Raw genomic sequence first — 24,781 nt, 5'->3', positions numbered from 1 at the left:
GGCAGTTCCTCCATCCCACTTGCTTTCAAATACACAACAGAAAACTATGGCAGCAGGGCTGTGTCTACACTAGTCCCCTTCTTCACAGGGGGCATGGAAACGATGGAGACAGGGGAATATCAATGAGGCACTGCCATGCATAGGCAGCACCGCATTAGCATAATGGCAGCCACAAGAATTTCGAACCTGCTAACTTCAAAGTGCTGACAGGCAGTCTAGATGTGGGTGCTTCAAAATACACACCCAACTGTGAAATGTCCTTAATCCCAAAACGAATTGGAAGTAAATGAATTTCAAAATTGGGCACATATTTTGAAGCAACTGCGTCTAGACTGCCTATCATCACTTTGAAGTTAGCAGCTTCAAAATTCCTGTGGCTGCCATTATGCTAATGAGGTGCTGCCTCAGCAAGGCAGCACCTCATTGATGTTCCCTGGTCACTGTCATTTCCATGCACTCTTTGAAGAAGGGGGCTAGTGTAAACAGGGCCCAGGATTCACTTTTCAAACCACTATGAAACTGTGATCCTGTAACTGAATGGAACTAAATTTGGAATTTCAGAATTGGGAGTACAGTACCTGCAACATTAAAACATCAATCGTGCTTAATTGATACATACCAACATTTCTACAAGTATTACTTTTCAGAAATAATAAAACTACACTTAGCCAAGATTTAAGGAACATCATAGCATAAACAGAAAAGCCAATTCTGCAGAACAGTTAAAGTTGGAGTAAATGAACATCAAATTTTAAAAAGTCTTTCTTCCCAAACACAATTTTGCTGCACCATCAAGACCAATAGGAATAGAATGCCTCAGCTGAAATTGTTACTTTTTCTGATAATTACTGCTTATTCTTAATCTGAAATGACTAATAAATTGTGTAGGAAGTGGATCATTACATTCCATAACTATTTCTTCCTTCTCATTACAATGCTACAAGAGCACAAATTTCTGAATTGTCATATCATAATCATTCCTCTAAAAATAGAATATAATATTATCAATAAATAATAAAACATTCTTTGGATGCAAACCACCAAATAAGGAACTAATTGAAACCAGCAGAATGGACATTTTTTGCATGCAGATACAGTTAGTGTTAATGAAATACTAGAATGCATAGTGCAAAACCTACTTTTTGTTAACATATAGAGAAAGGAAATCAGGAAACTCAGAGGGGAGAGGGGAGAGAAGGTGGAAAGCAGAAGCTTGGATTGGCAAATGGCTGAACTAAGAGGGTTCTAAATTAATCTTTTCAGACACAGACTATAACATCTTGCAGAAGAATACTCTAGTGTGTGATGAGTTCAAGGAAAATGTGAGCGATTTCAGTTTGTTGCGGAAGGAAAACCTAGTTCATGCAACAGCATCTCAGACTGTCATTTTGATTTTCTCCAGTTTTACGGTTTATTGATGTATTGTTTTAAAGGGTAATAGCCAAAATGTAAATGATACAGAAAATGTATCTGTTTTGTAAAACATCAGTTTACAAAGCTGTATGTCAGCACTCTTAAATCTGTGTTTGATAATTCAATTATTTTGGTTTTTAGGCATTCATATGACGTGTCAGTGTGTTTCATTCCATATCTCTCCTATCTATACTGTCTGCAGATTTGTCCACTGGCAAGGGATGAATCCTGTTCTCAAAGAATTCTTGCAATTAAACATGAGAATGGCAGGAGGAGTCAGAGTGTGTGTGTGCATGCATGCACATGTATAAGTGTAGACTCACAAACAACAAAGCTCACAAGTATTAATGTTCAGAAAGGCAAGTGTGTATTGCACTAGGCCTATGGGTGAGGCTTTAATAGTGTGTATACATACATATGTAAAATTGACACCACATTTCATCTGGATTACTGGCGGACCTAAAGCTGATAGGAATGTTTTGATGGAAAAATGCCGCTTTTGTCGAAATCAAAATGTTTAGAAAAATGTGTTTCAGAATTTCAAAAAAAATTTTGACAGGCTTTTCATTTTTATTTTACTTTTAAATTATTCATAACTTAGAATCATAAAATATATTAAAGCTGGAGTAGCCACCTCCCCCACGGTAGGATCAAGCACCATCTGTATCATCCCTGGTATATATTTATCCAAACTGTTCTTAAACATCTCCAGTGATAGAAATTCTGCAGCCACCCTCGGCAATTTATTCCAGTATTTAACCACCCTGACAATTAGGAAATTTTTCCTAGGCTACGTCTACACTAGGAGACTACATCGAAGTAGCCTATTTTGAAGTAACCACATTGAAATAGGCTACTTCAACACGTATCATCCACACATCCTCTGGGGCTGGTGCCGTCAACATTCAATGTCGAAGTAACAACGGGGAATGTTGAAAGGGGCCGCCCCGGAAGGAAAAGCAGAGCAGCCGCACACACAAGCGCTCCCCTTCAAAATAAGGGGCCAGGAAAGCCCGCGGACAGGGTCGCAGGCTGGACTAGCCTTTTCGGGGCAACAGCAAGCTGCTCCTTTAAAGAGCCCCTCCTAGACACACCTGGCCTGCACAGCACGAGGTCTGCAGAGCACTAGCCACACTCTTGCAGACCGAGGCACAGCAGCCATGGATCCTCAGCAGCACCTGGAAGCCTTTCAGGTTGTCACCCAGGGAGCAAGCAATCTTCTAGGTGCTGCACGGGAGGCCACCCCACACCTCCTGGCAGGGGAGCCCTCCCCGGGGGCAGATGGGGACACCCCTGACCACCGGGCTCCCCTGTTCCTCTCCCACTGGGTGTTCCGCCACCTCTAGAGCTACCCTATGAGTTCTGAGTGGTGTGAGCAGCTGGTAATGGGGGAGTGGGATGACGACATGTGGCTGCAGAACTTCTGCCTGTGCCGGCAGACCTTGCTGGAGCTCTGCCAGCGGCTCACCCCTGCACCGAGGCACCAAGACACCTGGATGTGGCGCGCCCTCCCCATGGAGAAGAGGGTCGCAATAGCTGTCTGGAAGTTGCCCACTCCAGACAGCTACTGCTCTGTGGGACACCAGTTTGGAGTGGGAAAGGCCATGGTCGTAGCCGTCATTGCAGAGGTAAGGAGGCCTGGGCATGCACCCACTGGGGGGTGGGGGACCAGGGAGGGGGGCCCGGGTATGGGGCTGGGGAGGGAGGGGTGCCCCGGGAGGGAGAGTCCCGGGTGTGGGGCTGGGGAGAGAGGGGTGTCCTGGGAGGGAGGGGGTGGGCGAGGGGGTGCCTGAGAGGGGGACCTGGGGGGAGGGACCTGGGGCACCCTGCACACACTCTTGGGCACTCCTGTCTCCTCCCCACAGGTGGTCCATGCGCTCAATGCCTTGCTGCTCCAGATGGTTGTCCGAGTCGGGGACCTGGACTCAGCTGTCACCGGATTTGCTGCCATGGGGTTCCCAAACTGCTTCAGGGCCCTAGATGGGGCCCACATTCCCATCCGTGCCCCAGACCACAGTGGGGGAAAATACATAAACCGGAGCGGCTACCACTCCGTGGTCCTTCAGGCCATGGTGGACAGCTGGGGACACTTCCAGGATGTGAACGTGGGCTGGCCTGGCTGTACACATGACGCCCGCGTCTTCCAGAAATCAGGTCTGTGCCACTGGTTGGAGGCGGGGACCTACATCCCCCAGAGGGAGATCCCTGTGGAGGACACCACCATGCCCCTCTGCCTCATGACAGACGTGGCCTACCCCCTCCAGCCCTGGCTTATGCGCCTGTACACCGGCCACGTTACTGCCAGCCAGGAGCGGTTCAACAGTTGCCTGAACCATGCCTGCCAGGTGGTGGAGAGGACCTTTGGCCACCTGAAGGGCCAGTGGCAGTGCCTCCTTGCCCGCCTGGATGTCGTCCTCCAGAACATCTCCCAGGTTGTGGGTGCATGCTGCACATTCCAGAACATTGTCGATAGCAAGGGGGAGGCCTTTGTCCAGGGGTGGGCAGTTGATGCCAGCATGGGCTTCCCCCAGCCAGCTGCTGCACCCAGTTGCCAGGCCCACCATGAGGGGGCATGGGTCTGTGAGGCCCCGCGGGCCCATTTTGATCGGGGGACCCCTGAGCACCTCCCTGGCCATCCCTGGTGTGCCTCCCACACACTGCACCCACCACTTGCACACCGCCCCCAGCACCCGCACACTATCCCCCCAACAAGAACACATCTCAGGTTCTCTGAAAAATAAAACTGTGGACTATTGAATAGTGATAAAACTGTCTGGTGGTATGTGCACAACAAAAACGGGAACTAATATACAAATGGGGGGACAACTATATACATATAGGAGAACAACTATATACAAATGGCGGGGCAGCGGATGGCTTGGCCGTCGGCCCATCAATCCATGGTTGGGGAAGAGGGGTGTGACCCCTGTTGGGTTTGGGTTGTGGGCCCCCCCTTGTCTGCCATCCCCAGCGCGGTAGGCTGGGAGCTGGGAGGACTGGCAGGTATGGCTGGGATGCCTCCACCCATCTTCAGCCCCAGTGGTCTCCAGTCTTCGGGGGCGGGCAGGCGGGGTGGCAGGGGGCCAGGTGGGGTGGCAGGTGAGGCAGGTGGGGTGGTGGGCAAGGCAGGTGGGGCCACGGGGGGACATTGGGTGGAGCAGCAGAGAGGGCAGCAGGGGGCAGGAGCCAGGTCACAGCCTCCCAAAAAGAGCCAGCTATGTCCCGGAAGACCCCCATGAACTTCTGCCATGCTGCCCGGCGCCAGGTGGACTCCTCGTGGTTGAACCGCAGTCTCTCCTCAGCCACCTCCGCCTGCTGCTGGAGAGCTGCCAGGAGCTGGGAGTCCACGGGGGCTGTCCCCTGGTTCCAGCGGTGGCATACCTGTCTTGGCCTCGGCAGCATCCCCGAGCGATGGTGGTACCTGACCTCCGGTGGATCTCAGGAACTACGGAGGGTGCCTGGCTGCCTGGGGCCTCGGATGGTGCAGCTGTGGAAAGGGGAAGAGAGGTAGGGGATAGCTATTAGTACTGTGCTCTGGCCCGTGGCCCATGCCTCCAAACCCCCCTTGGGTGTTGGGTCTCCGTCCCCCCGTCCGTGGGTGTGGCGTCCCTGTTGGGTGGCCCCACTGCATGGTCCCCCGCTCCCAGGGTTTGGGCACAGTGTTGTCCATGGGTATGGGTGCTGACAGGCGCTGATGGCCATGGTGCTCTCCTGGGACCATACTGTGTCTGGGCAGTTGTGGGTCGGGGGCTGCTGGGGGTGTGTGGGGCCCCTGGTCGTGTCAGGTGTTCCTGCCCTGTGGCCCAGGGATGTGTGCCCTGTGGGGTACGTACCTGACACACCACTGCCATGGTCGGGGAAACCCCGGTGGGCGGACGCCCGGCTGGTGCTCCGGGAGGAGAGGTCTATGAGGAGACCCCCCATCCTCGCTGCTGGACCACTCCTCTGCCGTCCTGAGGGCTGGCTCCTCGGGTGGGCCCTGGGATACGGAGCTGGCGTCCAGGCCAGACTCTGGCTCCGAGGCCTGCTGGGACTCCGAGGCTGCAGTGTCCAGTGTGGCCTGGGGAGAGGAGGTGGCCTGGGGGCCCAGGATGGCCCTCAGCTCCCTGTAATAGGGGCAAGTGGAGGGGGCAGCCCAAGACTGGCTGGCTGAGTCCCGGGCCTGGGCATAACCCTGCCACAGCTCCTTCACCTTGCTGCGGACATGATCCAGAGTGCGGGCATGGTGACCCCTGGGCGGCCAGGCCCTTGGCCAGTTGGGTGAGCACTTCTGTGTTCTGCTGCTTGCTCCCCACCACGTGGAGCACCTCCTCTTCACCCCAGAGCCCCAGCAGGTCTTGGAGCTCAGCCTCCAACAAGGAGAGGCCCTGCCACTTTTTGGCCCCCCGTTTGGCTGCCGGGGGGCCCTGGGTACCCTCAGGGAGGAGCCTTGGGTGCACTCCAGGGGTTGGCTAGATGCCATGGGTGCAGGATGGGTGGTTTGGGGCCTCTGGAAAGCATGATGGGTTAGCACATGCGTGTGCTGCTGCCTATATGCTCTCAGCTTCCTGCCACAGGCAATCCATGTACGTGGTACTTTAAGGGCTGCTGCATGCTGTGATCATGGAGCCCCACAGGGGCTGGACAGCACATCTCAACCTCTCAGCTGATTGCCGCCATGGAGGACCCCGCTATTTCGAAGTAGGGGGACACGGATCATCTGCACACACTCTACTTCGACGTTTAACATCAACGTAGGGCACTATTCCCATCTTCCGATAGGAGTGGTGATTTTGATATCTCGCTGCCTAATGTCTATTTCAACGTCAAAGTAGTGCACGGCGCGTGTAGACATGATGCGTGCTATTTTGATGTTGTGCTGGTTACTTTGAAGTAGCTGACTAGTGTAGACGCAGCCCTGATGTCCAACCTAAACCTCCCTTGCTCCAATTTGAGCCCATTGCTTCTTGTCCTATCATCAGAGGCCAAGGAGAATAATTTTTCTCCCTTTTCCTTGTAACACCCTTTTAGGTATTTGAAAGCTGCTATCATGTCCCCTCTCAGCCTTCTCTTTTCTTAACTAAAGAAAACCAATTCTTTTAAACTTCTATCATAGGTCATATTTTCTAGACTTTTAATCATTTTTGTTGCTCTTCCCTAGACCTTCCCCATTTTCTCCACATTTTCCTGAAATGCAGTGCCCAGCACTGGACATTGCACTCCGATTGAGGCCTGATCAGAACACATGAGAGAAGAAGAATTATTTTTTGTGTGTTACTCACAAGACTGCTGTTAATGCATCTTAGAATCATGTTTGCTTTTTTCGCAACTGTGTCACACTGTTGACTCATCCTTCCCTTGTGGTCCACTATGACCCTAGATCTCTTTCTGCAGTACTCCAGTCTAGGGAGTCACTTCCCATTTTGTATGTATGAAATTGATTTTTCCCCCCTAAGTAGAATACTTTGCATTTCTCTGGATTGAACTTCATCCTATTTGCCTGAGATCATTTCACCAGTAAGTCCAGATCAATTTGAATTCTGACCTTGTTTTCCAAAGACGTGCAACTCTTCCAAGCTTGGTATCATTTGCAAACTTGATAAGCATACTCTGTGTGCCATCATCTAAATCAATGATGAAGATATTGAACGAACATGTCCTCAAAACTTAGTCCTGTGGAACTCCACTTGTTATTCTCTTCCAGCTTGACTGTGAACGTTTATCCAGCCAGTTATGTACCTACCTGATAGTAGTACCATCTTAGGTTGCTTTTCTCTAATTTACTGATAAGGGCATGTGATACTATATTAAATGCCTTACTAAAGTGCAGGTATACCATGTCCACTGCTTCCCCTTTATCCCCAGGGCTTGTTATCCTATCAAATAAAGCTATGAAGTTGGTTGGACATGATTTGTTCCTGACAAATCTATGCTGACCGTTAAGCTGTCAGCTTATTATCTTCCAGATGTTTGCAGATGGATTTCTTAATTATTTGCTCCGTTATTTTTCCTGGCTCTGAAGTTAAGCTTTGACTGGTCTGTAATTTCCTGGGTTGCTCTTATTTCCCTTTTTATAGATGGGCACTATATTTGCCCTTTTCCAGTCTTCTGGAATTTCTCCTGACTTACATGACTTTTCAAAGATGATAGCTAGGGACTCAGATACCTCCTCTATCACCTCTTCAAGTATTCTAAGATGCAGTTCATCAGGCCATGGTGGCTTCAAGACATGTAACTTTTCTCTGTAATTTTTAACTTTTTCTTTTCCTATTTCAACTTCTTGACCTACCCCATTAACACAAGTATTCACTGTTAGGCACACAGTCTCCATCAACCTTCTTGGTGAAGACTGAAACAAAGAAATCATTGTGTACCTCTGCCATTTCCACATTTTCTGTTATTGTTCCTCCTTCTTCATTGAGTAATGAGTCTACCCTGTCCTTGGTCTTCCTCTTGCTTCTTAATATACTTGTAGAGTGTCTTCTTGTTTCCTTGTATGTCTCAAGCTAGGCTGAGCTCATTTTATACTTTCTCCTTTCTGATTTCGGTAGAAAGGAACAGGCAACATGGATTCACCAAAGGCAAATCATGCCATTTCATAGATTTCCTTCTATGATGAGATAACTGGCGATATGGTTATGAAGAAGGTGATGGGTGTGATATACCTTGACTTTAGCAAATATTTTGATATAGTCTCACATGGTATTCTGGCCAGAAAGTTACAGAAGTAAGAATTGGAGGACTGGACTATAAGATGGACAGAAAGCTGGCTAAATCATAAGGCCCAATGAGTAGTCATCAGTGGCTTGATATCTAGTTGGCATCCAGTACTAAGTGGAGTGCACCAGTGGTCAGTTTTGGGGCCAGTTTTTTTCAACATCTTCATTAATAATTAGTAACAGAGAGGAAGCCGTGCTAGTCTATACACTATCAAAACAAAAATCAGTTGCTTTTTGTATTAATAATTAGGATGGTGAGATGGCTTGCACCTGAGCAAATCTGCAGATGACACTATGCTGGGAGGAGAGGTAGACATGCTGGAGGGTAGAGATGGAGTCTAGAGAGAATTAGAGAAATTGGAGGATTGGAACAAAAGAAATCTGATTATCATTAACACATACAGAATCCTACACTTAGGACAAAACAATCCCATGTACTGTTACAGTCTGCAGACTGACTGGCCAAGTAGTAGTTCTGGAGAAGAGGATCTGTGGATTACAGCAAATGAGAAACTGGATACAAGTCAACTATGTGCCCTTGTTGCCAGGAAGGCTGAAGGCATACTGGGTTACACTGCCAGCAGATAAAGGGAAGTAAGTGATTATTCTTGTCTTTTCAGTGCTGGTAAGGCCACATCTGGATTACAGCATCCAGTTTTGGGCCCTCCAGTAAAGAGATAATGTGCACAAATTGGACAGAGTCCAGCAGGGGTCAACACAAGCAGTAAGGGGGGATTGGGGCACATGACTTATGAGGAGAGTCTGAGGGAACTCTATTTATTTAGTCTAAAGAGTGAGGGTGGATTTGAAAGCAGCCTTAAACGACCTGAAGGAGGTAGGCATTCCAAAGAGGATGGAGATGAACTGTTCTCAGTGGTGACAAAGACAATTCAAAGAGCTTTCTGGTAGCAGAATATTTTATTAGATTTCTGACATTAAAAATATTTTCTGTGCAAAGAGTGTCAGCACCAACAGGACATAATTAAATCAGCTAGCAGCTAAAAAGACATAGTCTAAGGCAGACTTCAAGGAATCTGTCAAGCATTTTACCTAAACTGAATATTATACTCTCAAACAATATTCAATTATTTCATTACAATTCAAGACTATGCACCTGATCATGCACCTGTAGAAATTAGGTGTAACACTGGCCTCTATGGAAGAGGCCACTCTTATGTGTGCAAGTCCAATCTTTTAATGGGAAATGTGTTTTAATGCCAGAAATCTAATAAATATTCTGCTAGCAGTATAGCTCTTTGAATTGTCTTCAGTTGCTTTTATATGAAACTATTAATTCTGGAAATGGCATTCCTCTTGCTATTAAAATGCTATTGCCCCTTTAGGTAGCTGGAAAAATACTCACCAAACCTGAGGATTATAGTTTATTGAGTTTATTGTGAATCATACACTTATACATACACTTACGCACCCATATATATATTTATATATTCATTTCTACTCACCACATGCTTCATTATAACCCACTTACCAGATTTCCCACTGTAAGCACGCTGCTGAACTGTTCCGTCATTGGGTAGTGTTCCATGGCCATAAACAATGTGTTTAGAACAATGCAAATGGTAATAGCAAGATCAACAAATGGATCCATCACAACCAAATTGACTATATGTTTTACTTTTAACCATGGGCTCCAGCAGTCCCAGATCAAGAAAGTGTTTGCAAATCTGTACCAGCATGGTGGACATTTTTGTCTGGATTCTTCAAGTTCTGGAATAAAAATCTAATATTAAATTTTAAAACCAGCAATTTTCCTAACAGAACTACTTAGGTCTTAGTTAAAAATTTAAAAAATATCCCAGAGGTTTAGGAGTGTCAAATATATACTATAAAAATTAGTCAAATGTGATTTGTACACTAAATATACACATTTTCAATGAATGTTTATATCTGCATAAGTAAAATGATAATGCTGTTTTCACATTAGCTATGTAGTAAACATGCATAAATTTGCTTGACTAAAATATATTTCCTTTTTCCATAAACAATACTAAACCACTACTTTCACATATTGTAAGGCAAGGGATACTTTATTTTTAAATCCATCTAATTCTTTACTCAAATCAGTTACAGATTACGGTTTTCTGAGATCAGTTTCTCCCCCAGTGCCCAACATTATCTAGCAAGGCCCCATACCCCAACCCTATTCCTGACAGGAGTGCCCTTCCTCCACTCAGTTTCAATAGGACAAGTTGTCTTCTCATATACTTACAATAAATCTGTCAGTTAAGCAGTAGATCTGTTATGAAAGTCTGTGTCCTCTGTTGGGAACATCTGATTTCTATTTTGCCAATGTATGACAAATAGCTTCTAAATATTGTTTGTTTGTTTGTAAAGAACATTTAGGCTACGTCTACACGTGCACCCAACTTCGAAATAGCTTATTTCGATGTTGCGACATCGAAATAGGCTATTTCGATGAATAACGTCTACACGTCCTCCAGGGCTGGCAACGTCGATGTTCAACTTCGACGTTGCTCAGTCCAACATCGAAATAGGCACAGCGAGGGAACGTCTACACGCCAAAGTAGCACACATCGAAATAAGGGAGCCAGGCACAGCTGCAGACAGGGTCACGGGGCGGACTCAACAGCAAGTCGCTCCCTTAAAGGGCCCCTCCCAGACACACTTTCATTAAACAGTGCAAGATACACAGAGCCAACAACTAGTTGCAGACCCTGTATATGCAGCATGGACCCCCAGCTGCAGCAGCAGCAGCCAGAAGCCCTGGGCTAAGGGCTGCTGCCCACGGTGACCACAGAGCCCCGCAAGGGCTGGAGAGAGAGTATCTCTCAACCCCCCAGCTGATGGCCGCCATGGAGGACCCCGCTATTTCGATGTTGCGGGACGCGGATCGTCTACACGTCCCTACTTCGATGTTGAACGTCGAAGTAGGGCGCTATTCCCATCCGCTCATGGGGTTAGCGACTTCGACGTCTCGCCGCCTAACGTCGATTTCAACTTCGAAATAGCGCCCAACACGTGTAGACGTGACGGGCGCTATTTCGAAGTTACTGCCGCTACTTCGAAGTAGCGTGCACGTGTAGACGCAGCCTTAGTGTGAGAAATCAGAGCTTGATGAGATGTTTGGTGATGGGCAGAAAGAAGGTAAATGTAATCTGGTCTAAGCAAAAAAGAAGTTAGTCTAGAGAAAAGCGGCTCTCCCTTATCACTTCTCCCACCCAAAAATGTCATGGCAGTGTTTAACCGGAATTGAGTCTGAATGTTTGCACTGCAAAGGGCATCAGTAGGTGGTGAACAATTTCTAATATTTTGTATAAATATTGTTAGTGAATATTCCTGCAGGAAGACAGAACAGGTTGGTCGGGTGGAATAAATTAGTAAAAGTTGAGCTTGTCAGAATTCTGGTGGGAGAGGATTATTGTGAGGAATAAGGTAATCTCCTAATAAGTACAGCTGGCCTGTGGTAGTCTGCCTAATTTCCTATCCCACGTGATTAGTTGAAGGAATCAGCTAACCATCTCGTCCATTGAGCAGCAGCTCAGCCAAAAATATTTACTTCTGGCTGTCTTAGGCTATGTCTACATGCTGGGTGCTATTTCTGGATTCAGTGGTATTCTGAAATAGCTGTCTGCATCTAAGAAATGCGCCTCTTGTCTTGAAACAATTTTTGACATAACTGTTTGCTATTCCAGCATCCCTATAGACCTCCTTGCAGAAGGAGTACAGGGATAACTTGAAATAGTGCTTTATTTCAGCACATGGCACCATCTAGACAGCGCCACATGTTGAAATAGCCTATTTCAAAATCTACTCAAAATAAGCTAGGCAATTTGTGTAGTGCAAATTTTATTTCATGGTTAGGCTGTCCTGTAGACATAACTTTAGTTCCTTCCTCCTTCCCCTTTCCAGGTAACCTTTGACTCTGAACCTTGGTTCCATCTCCTGGCTCCTGTCCCTTTGCTCTGGCTTCTGGCCTCTGAAGCTGTGTCTACACGTGCACGCTACTTCGAAGTAGCGGCACTAACTTCGAAATAGCGCCCGTCACGGCTACACGCGTCGGGCGCTATTTCGAAGTTAACTTCGACGTTAGGCGGCAAGACGTCAAAGTCGCTAACCCCATGAGGGGATAGGAATAGCGCCCTATTTCGACGTTCAACGTCGAAGTAGGGACCGTGTAGTTGTTGCGCGTCCCGCAACTTCAAAATAGCGGGGTCCGCCATGGCAGCCATCCGCTGAGGGGTTGAGAGACGCTCTCTCTCCAGCCCCTGCGGGGCTCTATGGTCACCGTGGGCAGCAGCCCTTAGCCCAGGGCTTCTGGCTGCTGCTGCAGCAGCTGGGGATCCATGCTGCAGGCACAGGGTCTGCAACCAGTTGTCGGCTCTGTGTATCTTGTGTTGTTTAGTGCAACTGTGTCTGGGAGGGGCCCTTTAAGGGAGCGGCTTGCTGTTGAGTCCGCCCTGTGACTGTGTCTGCAGCTGTGCCTGGCACCCTTATTTCGATGTGTGCTACTTTGGCATGTAGACGTTCCCTCGCAGCGCCTATTTCGATGTGGTGCTGCGCAACGTCGAAGTTGAACATCGACGTTGCGAGCCCTGGAGGACGTGTAGACGTTATTCATCGAAATAAGCTATTTCGATGTAGGCTTCACGTGTAGACGTAGCCTGATTGTCCCTGAGCTGCAACTCTTGGCTATTGACCTACTCTAACCACTAGTTCCAAACACCCACATCCTGCTCACTGACAGTGATTCTGAAATGAGAAGGAAAATGGGCTTTCAGAGAGAATGACTGGGAGGACAAGGAAGAGTTGGTTTCCCTAGCTATCTTCCAGAGACTGAAAATTCACAGCCTTTAAGGCTATGAAGGAGCAGTCAGGATGACTACCCTGCACATTTAAGCAGGCAGCAAGGGTGTTTGGCTGGCTGGCTGAGTGAAGGAACAGTGTTCTACGGCTAGGGGAGGAGGAGATAAAAACTGCTGTAAAAGGGACAGCTTGGTTGCTGACTCATCCCCTGGAAATGCAGAGTTTGAAAAGGATGCCATGTGGTGCATCAACCCTTCCTTTTCCCATGGACCATCAAAGTATTGTCTTTTGGGCACATAAGGCATGCATCCAGTTTGCCCAAGGTTTTGGTGATGAAGCAATACTCATGTAACACCCACAGACCTGGATTGCTAGCATTAGGGATTGAACCTGTGATTATAGGGTCTAAAGCCTAGTGCTCTACCACATGAGCTAAAGGCCACCTGGTTCTCAGCTGAGGCTGTAGAGCAGAGACTTCGCTCACTCTAGTATGAAGTCTTGGTGCTTCTGGGTACTTTGTGCTTTCCTGGCCCGAGGAAGCACATGCTGAGCTTCTGAGACCTTCCATCAGTTCTTCCCAGCCAATGCGCCCATTGTAACACTGACAGACCCAGGTCACTAGCACCAGGAATTGAACCTGTGATCATAGGGGCTAAAGCCTAGTGCGCTACTGCATGAGCTAAAGGTCAGCTGGTGCTCAGTTGAGGCTGTAGAGCAGAGACTTCACTCACCCAAGTATGAGGTCTCAGTGCCTCTGGATACTACATTCGGTTGACATGTAAGGAGGGGCATGTTATGGCATTGACTAATACTGATGTTGTATGCTGTGCAGACTTGTTAGCAGCCCCTAGATATAACTTTGGCCAATCTTGAGGTAAACAGTTTAGGAATTCTTAAAGCGAGGGAACTAATGCTCAGAGCAAGGAGGGACTTGGGGCTGATCCTTGTTATTTTTCCAGATTACATTATATGGTCAGACATGCTGCAGCAGAGGGTCTCATGGGGAGCTATGAGCCCCCCAAGGCACACATGACAATGAGGTCTGTGAAAAGTGAAGTGGCCAGACTCCTTGGGGAACCATTGGAGGAGCAATCATTTCACATCCCATCATAGTACATGGGGCAACAGAGTTGTTTTGGGAGGATGGGATTCACTTGTCCAACTTAGGTGCTGAGTTGTTTTTGACTGATATGAAAGATGGCATTTGCAGATGTCTGGGAACCTGACTGGATGTGGGGAGGAGGCAACCAAGTTAATTGCTGGCACTTTCTTGTGGCTGATGTATAGTGCAGATACTCCATAGGAAAGGTATACAACGACTGGATAAATGACTGGGCAAGGACTTAAAAAGAGGTGTCTGCCAAAGGAACAAATGGGAAGATGTTTGGGGACCCCCATGATTGGTACCTCCAGGAGCCCATTCTTATAGCCCAGCTTAACCCTCCTACAAGTAAGATCCTACCAATGAATTTGCTGGAAGGACGTGGAGAGTAAAAGAGAGGGAGCTGGTAAAACCCTTCCAGGTTACCTGCACTGTACACTTTTTTCTGCCAGGTAGACCCGGGCATATAATAATAAAATTGAGGCCTGCTTAAATGCATGTCAAATGTCTCCTGTCCTTTTTGGCATGTCTAGACAATGGTCTGAGCTCAAATCTATCTGATTTTTCTGGCTGTCTCTGCTAGTAAAGAAAGAGGAGAAGAAAGGTAAAGTGGGACAGTCTTCACCTAATGAATGGGAAGAGGTGACAGAAGAGCTCCCATAAATGAGAGCAGAATTGTCCCAGAATTTTTCAGAACTGTAAGCAAACAGGCCCATCTACACATAATGCTTAATTTAGAGTAGTATGGGCAATCCATGAGCTGCACACAGCCCATCAGGTTAGTCTGCTGACAGGCCACAAAATATTTTGTTTACATTGACCCGCTGCAGGCACAGCCCACTGCAGATCCAAACCACAATTTGCTATTCCCAGTGAATGGAAGCTGTGGGAAGTGACACAGGCCACAGAAAAGCACTGGCTGCTGCTTCTCACAGCTCCCATTGGCTGGGAAAAGTGTGCAGTGGCAACTGGAAGCTATGGGGGGGCCATGCCTGCAAATGGTCAATATCAACAAAGTGTCTGGTGACTCACCAGTGGCCTAACATGATGGGCTGCAAGCAGCCCACAAGCTGGACATTGCCAACCACTGATTTAGAGCCACTGGAAAATTTGTAATAACTTCTTGTATTAGTCAAATTTGTATGGACTCCTTTGACATCAAATCTAGTAGAAAGGAAGACTCTTTTGTGATCTGTGATTTGCAAAAATGCACTGGAAGTATCTTTGCAAGAAGACAGTTAATGTACACCATCTCTGGTTATAATTAAACTTGGATTGATTTGCTTCTCTGAGAAATGAGAAGATGACTTAGAAACTTAGAAATTGACTGTTCACAAAAGAATTTGAAGAGTACTTTGAAAATTTTGTTTATAAATTTTCTTTCAAGTCTGAGGAGGAGGACACATATTGCCATGGACATTAAATAGGCTTTGTTTGGCTATTTAGAACTGCTGGTAAATTTTATTCCTACACATATGAATCAGCAACGTTGTGCCAAACGTATCATGATAGATCGTTTGAGCAAGTCAATATGTTATGTTAACTCAGGGGTTAGCAACCTTTACGAGGTGAAGTGCTGCAATTTGACCTTTTGACCTCTATTTACAGTCTGAATGCCATTGATACTTTTAAAAGCCACTAATTCTCCTACTTACAACAGCTTCATTAATAAATAAATTAAGATGCAGAGCTTTGCCTTTTTGGTCTTTAAATCTCCAAATGACCATGTTTGCACATGCCCCTTCCTCCAGAAGGGGCATGGTAGTGAGCATCCCAGAAGACGCTAATGAGGCATGGATGTAAATTTCCCATGCCTCATTAGCATATGGCCACATGATTCAGAGTCCAGAAAAAGCTCTTCCAGACTTGAAAATAGCTGTGTAGCCATGTGGGCTGCAAGGATTCCCCAGAAGGAAACCCTCCTTCCAGAAGCCCCATCCTCCTCAAAATTGTCCAGAATATGGGGCTTCCTAAAGGAGGGTTTCTTCTGGGGGATTCTCACAGGCCACGTGTCTAGACTGCTATTTTGGAGTCCAGCTTCTTCCAGACTCCAAATCACATGCTCATATGCGTAGACACGACCAGTATGTCCAGGATTTTAATACAGGTTGAACATCTCTCATCCCACATTCTCTTGTCCAGCAACATCTGTGGTCTCAGCCAGTCTGGCTGGCAGCCCCACAGGCTGGGAGCAGAGCCGGGGGAGCCCTGGCAGCCAAGGATGCAGAGCTGCAGCTGGCCATGAACAAGGAGCCATTGCTGGCCATGGGTGGGGAGCCCAGTGGTCAGAAGTGCACAGCTGCTGCTGGCCCTGGGCAGAGGGCCACTGCTGGCTGGGAGAGGGGGAAGTGACAACGTTGCATGGAGATAAGCACCCCGCTTCATCCAGTCTGCTCTTGTCCCCTCCTCCTGCCCAGACCTCCCCACCCTACTCCTGTACCCTGCTCCTGCCCAGCCCCTGTCCTTAGCCTGTTCCTGTACCCTCTGTCCCACCCAAACCTCTCACTTCCAGCCTACTCCTGAACCACCCACCCAACAACTGCTGCACCTTACCTCCCACCCAGACCACCCTTCCTTAGCCCACTCCTGCACCCTCTCTCCCAAACACCCACCCCCTGCTTCCTCCTGCACCATCCCTCCTGTCCAGAACCCACACACCCACCCCCAGAGGGGTGGGGGAGAGGAACCAATCAGTGGCAAGTTCTGCAGGGCTCTGTGACAGGGGTTCTGGCCCCAGCCCCATGCCATGATAGGGCTCTGACCCAAACCACAGCAGGAGCTATGGGGGGTGGGCAGAGATTTGGGTTCTAGCCCTGTGCCACAGCAGGGGCTTTGGGGAGGGCTGCCAGCACCTGCCACAATAGGGCTCCAGCCCCAGCCCCTTGCCACAGCAGGGGCTCAAAGGGGACTCCCCAGGGGCTCCAGCTGCTGCAGAGCCTTCACAGCAGGGGTTCCAGCCCCAGCCCCATCCTCCAGACCCCTCCTGTGGTGCTTTGTGGGGAGCAGATACCAATTCAAATCAGCTCATGTGCCATTGTTGGCACATGTGCCAGGGATTGCCAACACTGTGTTAACTGAATGAATATCAAGTTTCATCCTGTTTCCAAATCACTTTTTATTTTTCTAGTTTTTGTGAATAGATATTTTATAGTTGGAACTTGTAATATATGGGTTTTTTACTTTTGTATAAAATGTTATTTATATATTTGCCTGTACCACTGTAGTGTAATTAAAGAGAAATAGAATTTGAATAGGATTTGAGGAAGCAAACTAGTATTATATGGGGATATTTTTAACCAAAGGATGTCACTTGTTCCCTTTCTATACTTGTCTGTCTGTCCGTCCTTGGACTTCAAGCTGTTTGGGCAAAGACCATGCACAGCACATCTGTGGGGCTACCATAAACAGCCTTCTAGTATATAGTACTAATTTCTGTGAAGATTTGCTTTAATCTCCCTTTAACCCCATGTTTAAGAACATTTATGCTACAGAACAGGATTTCTATCTCTTTGGCTTCTGCCACTTCACCTTAGATTCTAGTATCATGGAATAATTGTCCTTCTTGTGCACTAAACAAAAAACGGGGCCTAATTAGTCGTCTGCTGTGGCATAGCTGCTATCCTTCAGATCTGTTTTCCCTTTCCGGGGCTGTATGAAGAAAAATTCTTTTTCTCCTCATAGGAGACTATTTCCCTAATAGTGTTCATTTTGGTTCTCCTACTTTGTTCTAGACTGGAACTATATCTATCTGTCGATCTGTCTATCTATTGATCTCTGAACATTGTGAGGGAAATATTTCCCTGTGAGGAATCTTTATGTGTTAGGACTACGATCATAAGAGATTCAGTCTAAATGATTAAGGACATGTGATAGAAATGTTCATTACCTACTTTCAGTGTCATACAGAATTCACCTTTCCAATTATACAATTACGAGTTAAATTACATACATCTTTTAAGTGCAGCTAGTGAAGCTGAGTGAACTGGGTGTAAAAATGAAATATGTAATGTACCTTCCATTGTGTTTGTGAGTATGCTGGCTATACTCATTGCTCTTTGTCTTGCAGCAGAATCTTCCATCATTTCCATGGAAATTTGATAAGAACTCAGTCTTCTTTTTCTTATTTCTGTTTCTGTAGTGGTACCCTGCAAATAAAATCATAGTGAATTAAACCACCATTTTCAGCAACTTATTAACAAGACAATATACAAATCCTATCATGACTTTCAAGGAAAGTCTGCCATGAACAGCTTCTTATCTTATGTATTAGACTTTCCTAGCATTGTGTAAATTTCTGTCTCCACAGGGATTATCTTTGCTGTTTCTTAGATATCTAGTGGAAGTTTCAAGTTGCTCAGCAAGCGGCTGGAAGCCAGTATATGCAAATACATGCATTGTAGGTAGACAGAGACAATTTTAGGTTGTAGCAGAGAGTCTGGTTTTCTCACTGAAGTGGTTGTTTGAGAAAGCACTTGCAGAGTGACTCTCAATTAGGGAAGCAAATTGCCAAGCAGTGCTGGGAAGTTGGCACTAATGGCGAATTTAAAGGAATGCTGTGCGTAAACTAAAATTTGCATTCAGATATTGTTTTCTGTCATTGACTTTAATGGATATAGGATCTCACCTATTATTAGGTTTATGTGTTTGCAAGTACTGTACTTTTGCCAGTTATGGCTGAAGGAAGTTTATGTTTATCTCTTTTGTCGGGGCAAAACTTAAATACGGATGGAAATACTCAGTTAAGATATTTTTCTCTCCCATTGAAGACAGTGCATGTAGGAAAAGCAGAATATCTAAGTTAAGTTCTGTCATATGTATCTGAAAGAAGATTCCTCACCCGTGTTACTGTTAAAAGAATTACAAGAGATAGATGAATTGGCAACTGTAGAAACATCTGCCTGAACTATTTCAAACTTGCTTATATGACAGTGAAGTTAGTGGTTTATCTATGATTACCTCTGGGAGTAGTTGTCCGGTTGGTGATGTCAGAGCTGGAGGTCCTCCAACCAAAGAAACCACCCCATTACAATCTACAGTGCTGTGCATCTTCCCATTTGGTGGAAGCGCTGGTACCATCCTGGATGACATACTGGTTTGACTAATGTTACTGTTGCGTCTTTCACCATGTCTGTTTGGAGCAAAGAAAGAATCTCTCCTGCTCTCATTGTCTTCAAGAGTGCTGTGTTCATCATCGGCAAAATCATTTTCTGATCCGATATCCTTTGCTCGACCTCGAAAGCTGAAAATGCTTGTTCTGCTGTTGCGCCTTGGGGAAAACAGGGAGCCACGAATGCTCAGCAAAGACTGTAGAAACCCACCCCCCCAAAGAACAGCATTAGTAAATGAAACAAAAATATAATACCTTGTTTTCTCATGGTAAAGAGTAATCATGTTCTAGAGAAAGGATATTTGTTTGTTTTTTAACTACTAACAGTGTGCTCACAGTGCCATGCTGTCTTCTGGGTGACAGGAATACATTCTGACGTGTTATGGAGGGTGTAGTCAGACAGAGGTGTGGGGAATGCTGTCCTTCTATTGGCATTACAGTGTTTGGTGGGTGAGGGGCAGGAAGGTTTAGCAAATAGGAGCACTGGCAATTAAAAAAGAGACTAAGATGGTGTCTACCACTTTCTGGGTATTGAAGAGAGGCATGCTCCCCAGATACACCCTGGTTGTGAGCTATACTTATTTTCTGTTTCCCACAAGATGGCAGGGATGAAAAGTTCTGGTACTGTTTTCTTTCCATTCCTCGTGGTAAACAGGGGCTGTAATTCATAATGCTCTTGACTTACTGCATGTCACTTTTTTTGCCTGAGGGATGAATGTTAAAGGCACTCTTGGTAAGACTAGGCCATACACCCATCTGTAGTCTTCATCAGTAGTCCCCATGATGTGGGCAAAGCATAAGCAGCACTCTCATAAATAAATAAAACTATCATCCACTGAAAAGTTTGCAGAAGACATACTGGAGACACTATTAGCAAATTCCTGCCCTAACTGTGCTGTGAATAAACAGTCGTGGGACCTTAGTAAACTGCACAGAAATGCTAGGAGGCCACTACTTAACCATCAAAGTTCTAAAGTTCTTGGTCTGTGAAGGCTACTATTGTCCTTAAATGGGAATGTCAGACTTCAAAAGGAGCTTGTGTGAGTGTCCAAGGGTAGGATTTGTCTCAAAGCAAGTACACAAGAGAGAACAGGGACTGCAGTTGTCTGAAGATTACCTTTTACCACCAAGAAAAAGAAAGTCATTCTTTGTTGGTAGTTCTTCTGTTTAATTACAGTAAAAGAAGTTGCTTAATGGAAACACTGTCATCCTTTCTGCATATTTCATTAGCAACATTCATGAATAAATAAAACTAGTAACAGTTCTGAAGAAAATAAACTCTACATTAAGCTTTCCTCAATTGCCCCTTTCTACTAATGGCTGGGGGGCCGGGGGCAGGGAACCATCTGAGTACTGGCACTTCTTTTTTTTACAAAAAAGGGCACTGCATAAAATAATAGCATTTATGTTTAGTTTTTATTGTGAGCGCATAAAAGTATATGAAAAGCAGAGTCTACTTTTAAAAATATTTATTTCTATATCAGTACTAATAGCCTGAGCACAAAATACTGTTGGAGATATATAATTTCTGGCAGTAAGCCTAACTCTCTATATATGATACATATATACCCTTGACATACATGTAATCAAATTGCGTGTGTCTCAGGTTAACATGACTGCAGCCCCTGACAGGAGTGGTTTCCTCCTGTCAGGGGTGGCAGCCTCTGTTTGCAGAGCTGGGAAACTGAGCAGGGCAGCAGCCTTGGTTAGTTTCCTGGCTCCAAGGAGTGGAGGGGAGCTGGGAGCTAGGCTTCTGACTGGTTCCAAGCTCACAGCTGCCTGTGGGACCCGGGAAACTGACTAGCTGGTCAGTTTCCTGGGCCCTGCAAACAGCAAGCCCAGGGAGACAGAAATCAGGCTGCCCTTTGGTTCCCAGCTCCCTGCTACTCTAGGAGCCAGAAACTGGGCTGGTCAGTTTCCTGGCTCCCACAAGCCCAGGCTCCCACAAGCCCAGTTTCCTGGCTCCCACAAGCCCAGGGGAGCCAGGAACCAGGCTGCAGCCTGGTTCCCACCTCCCCTTGACTTGCCTGAAAATTTGAGTTACACGGGGGTTGCAGAAACGCATACTGTATCAGTATGGTGCCACATGATGGAATTTCTGATTTTTCAGGGTTTTTTTTTTTTGGAGAACTAAGGAAATGCCACACAAACTACATCAGAAGAACAAGTTCATCCTTGTTTGTGTAAGTCATGGGCTATTATTAAATAAGCTGTTTCCCCTTTTTACTGTATTTTTTCCTATTTAATCTGAAACCTAAAACATACACATTTTTCTCGTGGATACATTTTAATTTTTCATTTTACAAGATGAATTAACATTTAGATTAGTGTTATGGAACGTATTTAAAGTGGGTTATGATTTTCATGCTTGTGATGATTCTACAACAGTTTCAGTAGTTCTTTTTGATGGGGGACTTGGTGGTAAAAGGCAAGAAAGCTTTCAGAGTGGTTAAGAAAATATGATGGACTAATCCATGCTGATGATACTTCACTGTTAGATAATAAATCTACATCAAGTTACTGTATTGCCCAATCTCTGTCCTGGAAGCACACAAAAAAGTCACAGGACATGGGGGCTACGTCTACACTAGCCCCAAACTTTGAAATGGCCACGCGAATGGCCATTTCGAAATTTACTAATGAAGCGCTGAAATACATATTCAGCACTTCATTAGCATGTGGGCGGCTGCAGCACTTCGAAATTGACGTGCCTCGCCGCCGTGCAGCTCGTCCCAATGGGGCTCCTTTTTGAAAGGACCCCACCTACTTCGAAGTCCCCTTATTCCCATGAGCTGATGGGAATAAGGGGACTTCGAAGTAGGAGGGGTCCTTTCAAATAGGAGCCCCATCGGGACGAGCCACACAGCGGCAAGGCGCGTCAATTTCGAAGTGCTGCGGCCGCCCGCATGCTAATGAAGCACTGAATATGCATTTCAGCGTTTCATTAGTAAACTTCGAAATGGCCATTTGCATGGCCATTTCAAAGTTTGGGACTAGTGTAGACACGGCCGGGGTGAACTATGGGCAGATGTATGATTTAGCACTGGACTAAGATGCAGAAGTTTATGGTTCTCCTAGCTTTGTCACTGATTCTTCTATGTGGCTTAAGTACACCATGGTGAATAGTCACAGAGAGGTAGCTGTGTCATCTTTACAAAACAAAAAAGCAGCCATATAGCACTTTAAAGACAAACAAAATAATTTATTAGGTGATGAGCTTTCCTGGGAGCACTTTGTTTTGTTAAGTACATCAGTGAAACAGAGATGGCAATACGTATTGAACATGGAGGCATAGTGTCAAACTTAATTCATTACTACAAAGCCCTTTGAACGTCTTAGTTGAAAGGCACAACATGGGCCTAATCCAAAGCCCATTGCAGTTAATGATAAAACTTTTGTTGACTGTAATGAGCTTTGGAGGAGACCCAAAGTAAGGAGGAGAGTACTAGTATGTCAAATCAAATTACAGGTACCCAAGAATTTTTATGTCTAGCCACTAAATGGGCACCTAAATGCATAGGGTATCCAAGAATTTGCATTGAGTAATATAAACAAGTTTATCCCAGTATAATAGAATGGATCGCTTGACTTAAGACTTTTCTACATAAGGAAGTTAGCACAAGGCAAACCACAGAGGCCATTTCTACACAGGCCACTTTCTTCGAAGGTGGCATGGTAATACATGGACCGAAATATTCTAATGAGGCACGGATGCAAATCCCCCGTGCCTTATTAGCATAACGCCATGTGATTTGGAGTCCGGAAGACTGTTCTTCTGGACTCCAAAATGCCATGTAGAAGCGCGTCCCTGGGGGAGCTTCTGGAGGGAAGTCCTTCTTCCGGAGGCCCCTTCTTCCCGAAAATTTTTGGGAAGAAGGGGCCTCCGGAAGAAGGACTTCCTTCCAGAAGACCCCCCGGGGGCCATGCTTCTAAACGGCATTTTGGAGTCTGGAAGAATGGTCTTCTGGACTCCGAATCATGTGATTGTATGCTAATGAGGCGCAGGGAATTTGCATCCGTGCCTCATTAGCATATTTCAGGCCGTGTATTACCGTGCCACTTTCAAAGAAAGTGGCCTGTGCAGAAACAGCCAGAGTGAATCTACAGCGCACTAGCTTGACACACAGTAATTCATTGTGCGACCTACTACAGCATACTTAGGATTTCTTTGCAGTGCTTCCTGGCCTTTTATATTTTCCTGGAGTGCATTGCTGCACCATGTGGTTGGCGCATGATCCGTCTCCCGCCTCCACCTGGGTGGTAAACTGTCCAGGCCTTCTCCCGTCCCATGTCCCTGTCCCCGCCTCATTTTTTTTCACTTTACAGGGATCCCTCCCCACCCAGCCATCTATGTGGCTGAAATTGAACCCTTCCCCACCCGTCCTCCTTGCCATGTGGCTGCTGGTGTCTGCGTCCCTTGCTCCTTGCAGAAGATCACTCTAGGAACAGCTGAAAAAAACTTTTTCCCCTGCTCCAGGACACTGGATGGCTTCCCCTTCTTTGCACTTCCGCATCTCCCACCAGAAAACAGACAATAGCTTACCATGTCCACAACAAAACGTTCTGGATAAATTATGTTAGATGATGGCTTGTGCAATGCATGTTTTGAATCCCTTCCTTAATAAGCCTTAAGCAGCCTTGCAAAAAGAAACTTGTCCCTGACAGTATGGACAGAGACCCATTCATTCCGTGGGAAAGCGCTTAGTGTGAATTATGTCTCAGTTTTGACCTTCACTTTCAACTGCCATGCCCAGCCTGGGAGACAGGGTGAGGAAGCGCAAAAGGTCCAAGCAGGAGCTGATCCTGCAGTACATGGAGTGGTCTGAAGCAGAAACCAGTAACAGGAAAAGGGAGACAGCACAGTGGTGGCAGAGTATGCTTCAGTTCCAGAGAGAGCAAGCAGCAGACCAGAGGAAGGACATAGTAAAGCTCATAATAGCAGTGAGCGGCCAAACAGAGGTCCTGCACTCCATGCTGGGAGTCCCCTGAAGACAGGTCACCCACCCCATCATCGTAGTCCACAAACATGGGAGGGAAGGGAAGGACAGCCTGCCACTATAGCCCCAAGGGCTCAAGCCCTAAGGGCCCCTGCAAAAGGCTATTCCACCACCCTTGACAATGCTTCATTTCCTTCTGCTTAAATCTCTCTTCCCCCAAAAATAAACTTATTCTTTTGAGCTTGGTGTGATTTTTTGGCATGCATAAGTGGTAGGGTGTACAAATCATTGCAGGAAACCAGGCTGGTGTGGAGAAGGCCAATAGCACGGCTGCCTGCTGCTACACTAAGGGCCACAGAGGGCTCGTGGCAGAGCAAACTGGGCATGGGTGGAGAGGGAAGATAGCACAGCTGCCCACCACTATGCCAAGGTCTGCAGAGGGCTCATGGCAGAGGGAACTGGGTGAGGGTGGAGAGGGCTGAAAGCACAGCTGCTTTCCCCTGTGCCAAGGTCCACAGAGGACTCATAGCAGAGGTAACCGGGTGGTGTGGAAACGGCTGATAGCTCAGCTGCCCACCACTACACCAAGGTCTGCAGAGGGCTTGTGGCAGAGGGAACTGGGCAGGGGTGGAGAGGCCGATAGCACAGATATCCGCTGCTACACTAAGGTCAGCAGAGGACTTGCAGCAGAGAGAACCAGGTGGGGATGGAGAGGGCTGATAGCACAGCTGCCCGCCGC

At 46.6% G+C, this 24,781-nt stretch overlaps 1 protein-coding gene across 1 annotated transcript in view; it reads right to left on the bottom strand.

Annotated features, from left to right (window-relative positions):
* The window catches only part of LOC142017174 (sodium channel protein type 2 subunit alpha-like), a 128,050-nt gene that overhangs the window by 58,393 nt on the left and 44,876 nt on the right, over positions 1-24,781 (bottom strand). The window contains exons 12-14 of the mRNA XM_075001877.1: positions 18,955-19,302; positions 18,011-18,143; positions 9,601-9,839 (exon numbers count right to left, since the gene is read on the bottom strand). Coding sequence (XP_074857978.1) covers positions 9,601-9,839; positions 18,011-18,143; positions 18,955-19,302 — 720 coding nt within the window. The remainder of the gene's footprint in view (positions 1-9,600; positions 9,840-18,010; positions 18,144-18,954; positions 19,303-24,781) is intronic.

The sequence above is a fragment of the Carettochelys insculpta genome, chromosome 8 (assembly GCF_033958435.1).
Source record: "Carettochelys insculpta isolate YL-2023 chromosome 8, ASM3395843v1, whole genome shotgun sequence".
Taxonomy (NCBI): domain Eukaryota; kingdom Metazoa; phylum Chordata; order Testudines; family Carettochelyidae; genus Carettochelys; species Carettochelys insculpta.
The sequence above is the reverse complement of the archived record's forward strand: the minus strand, read 5'-3'. Positions and strand labels throughout refer to the sequence as shown.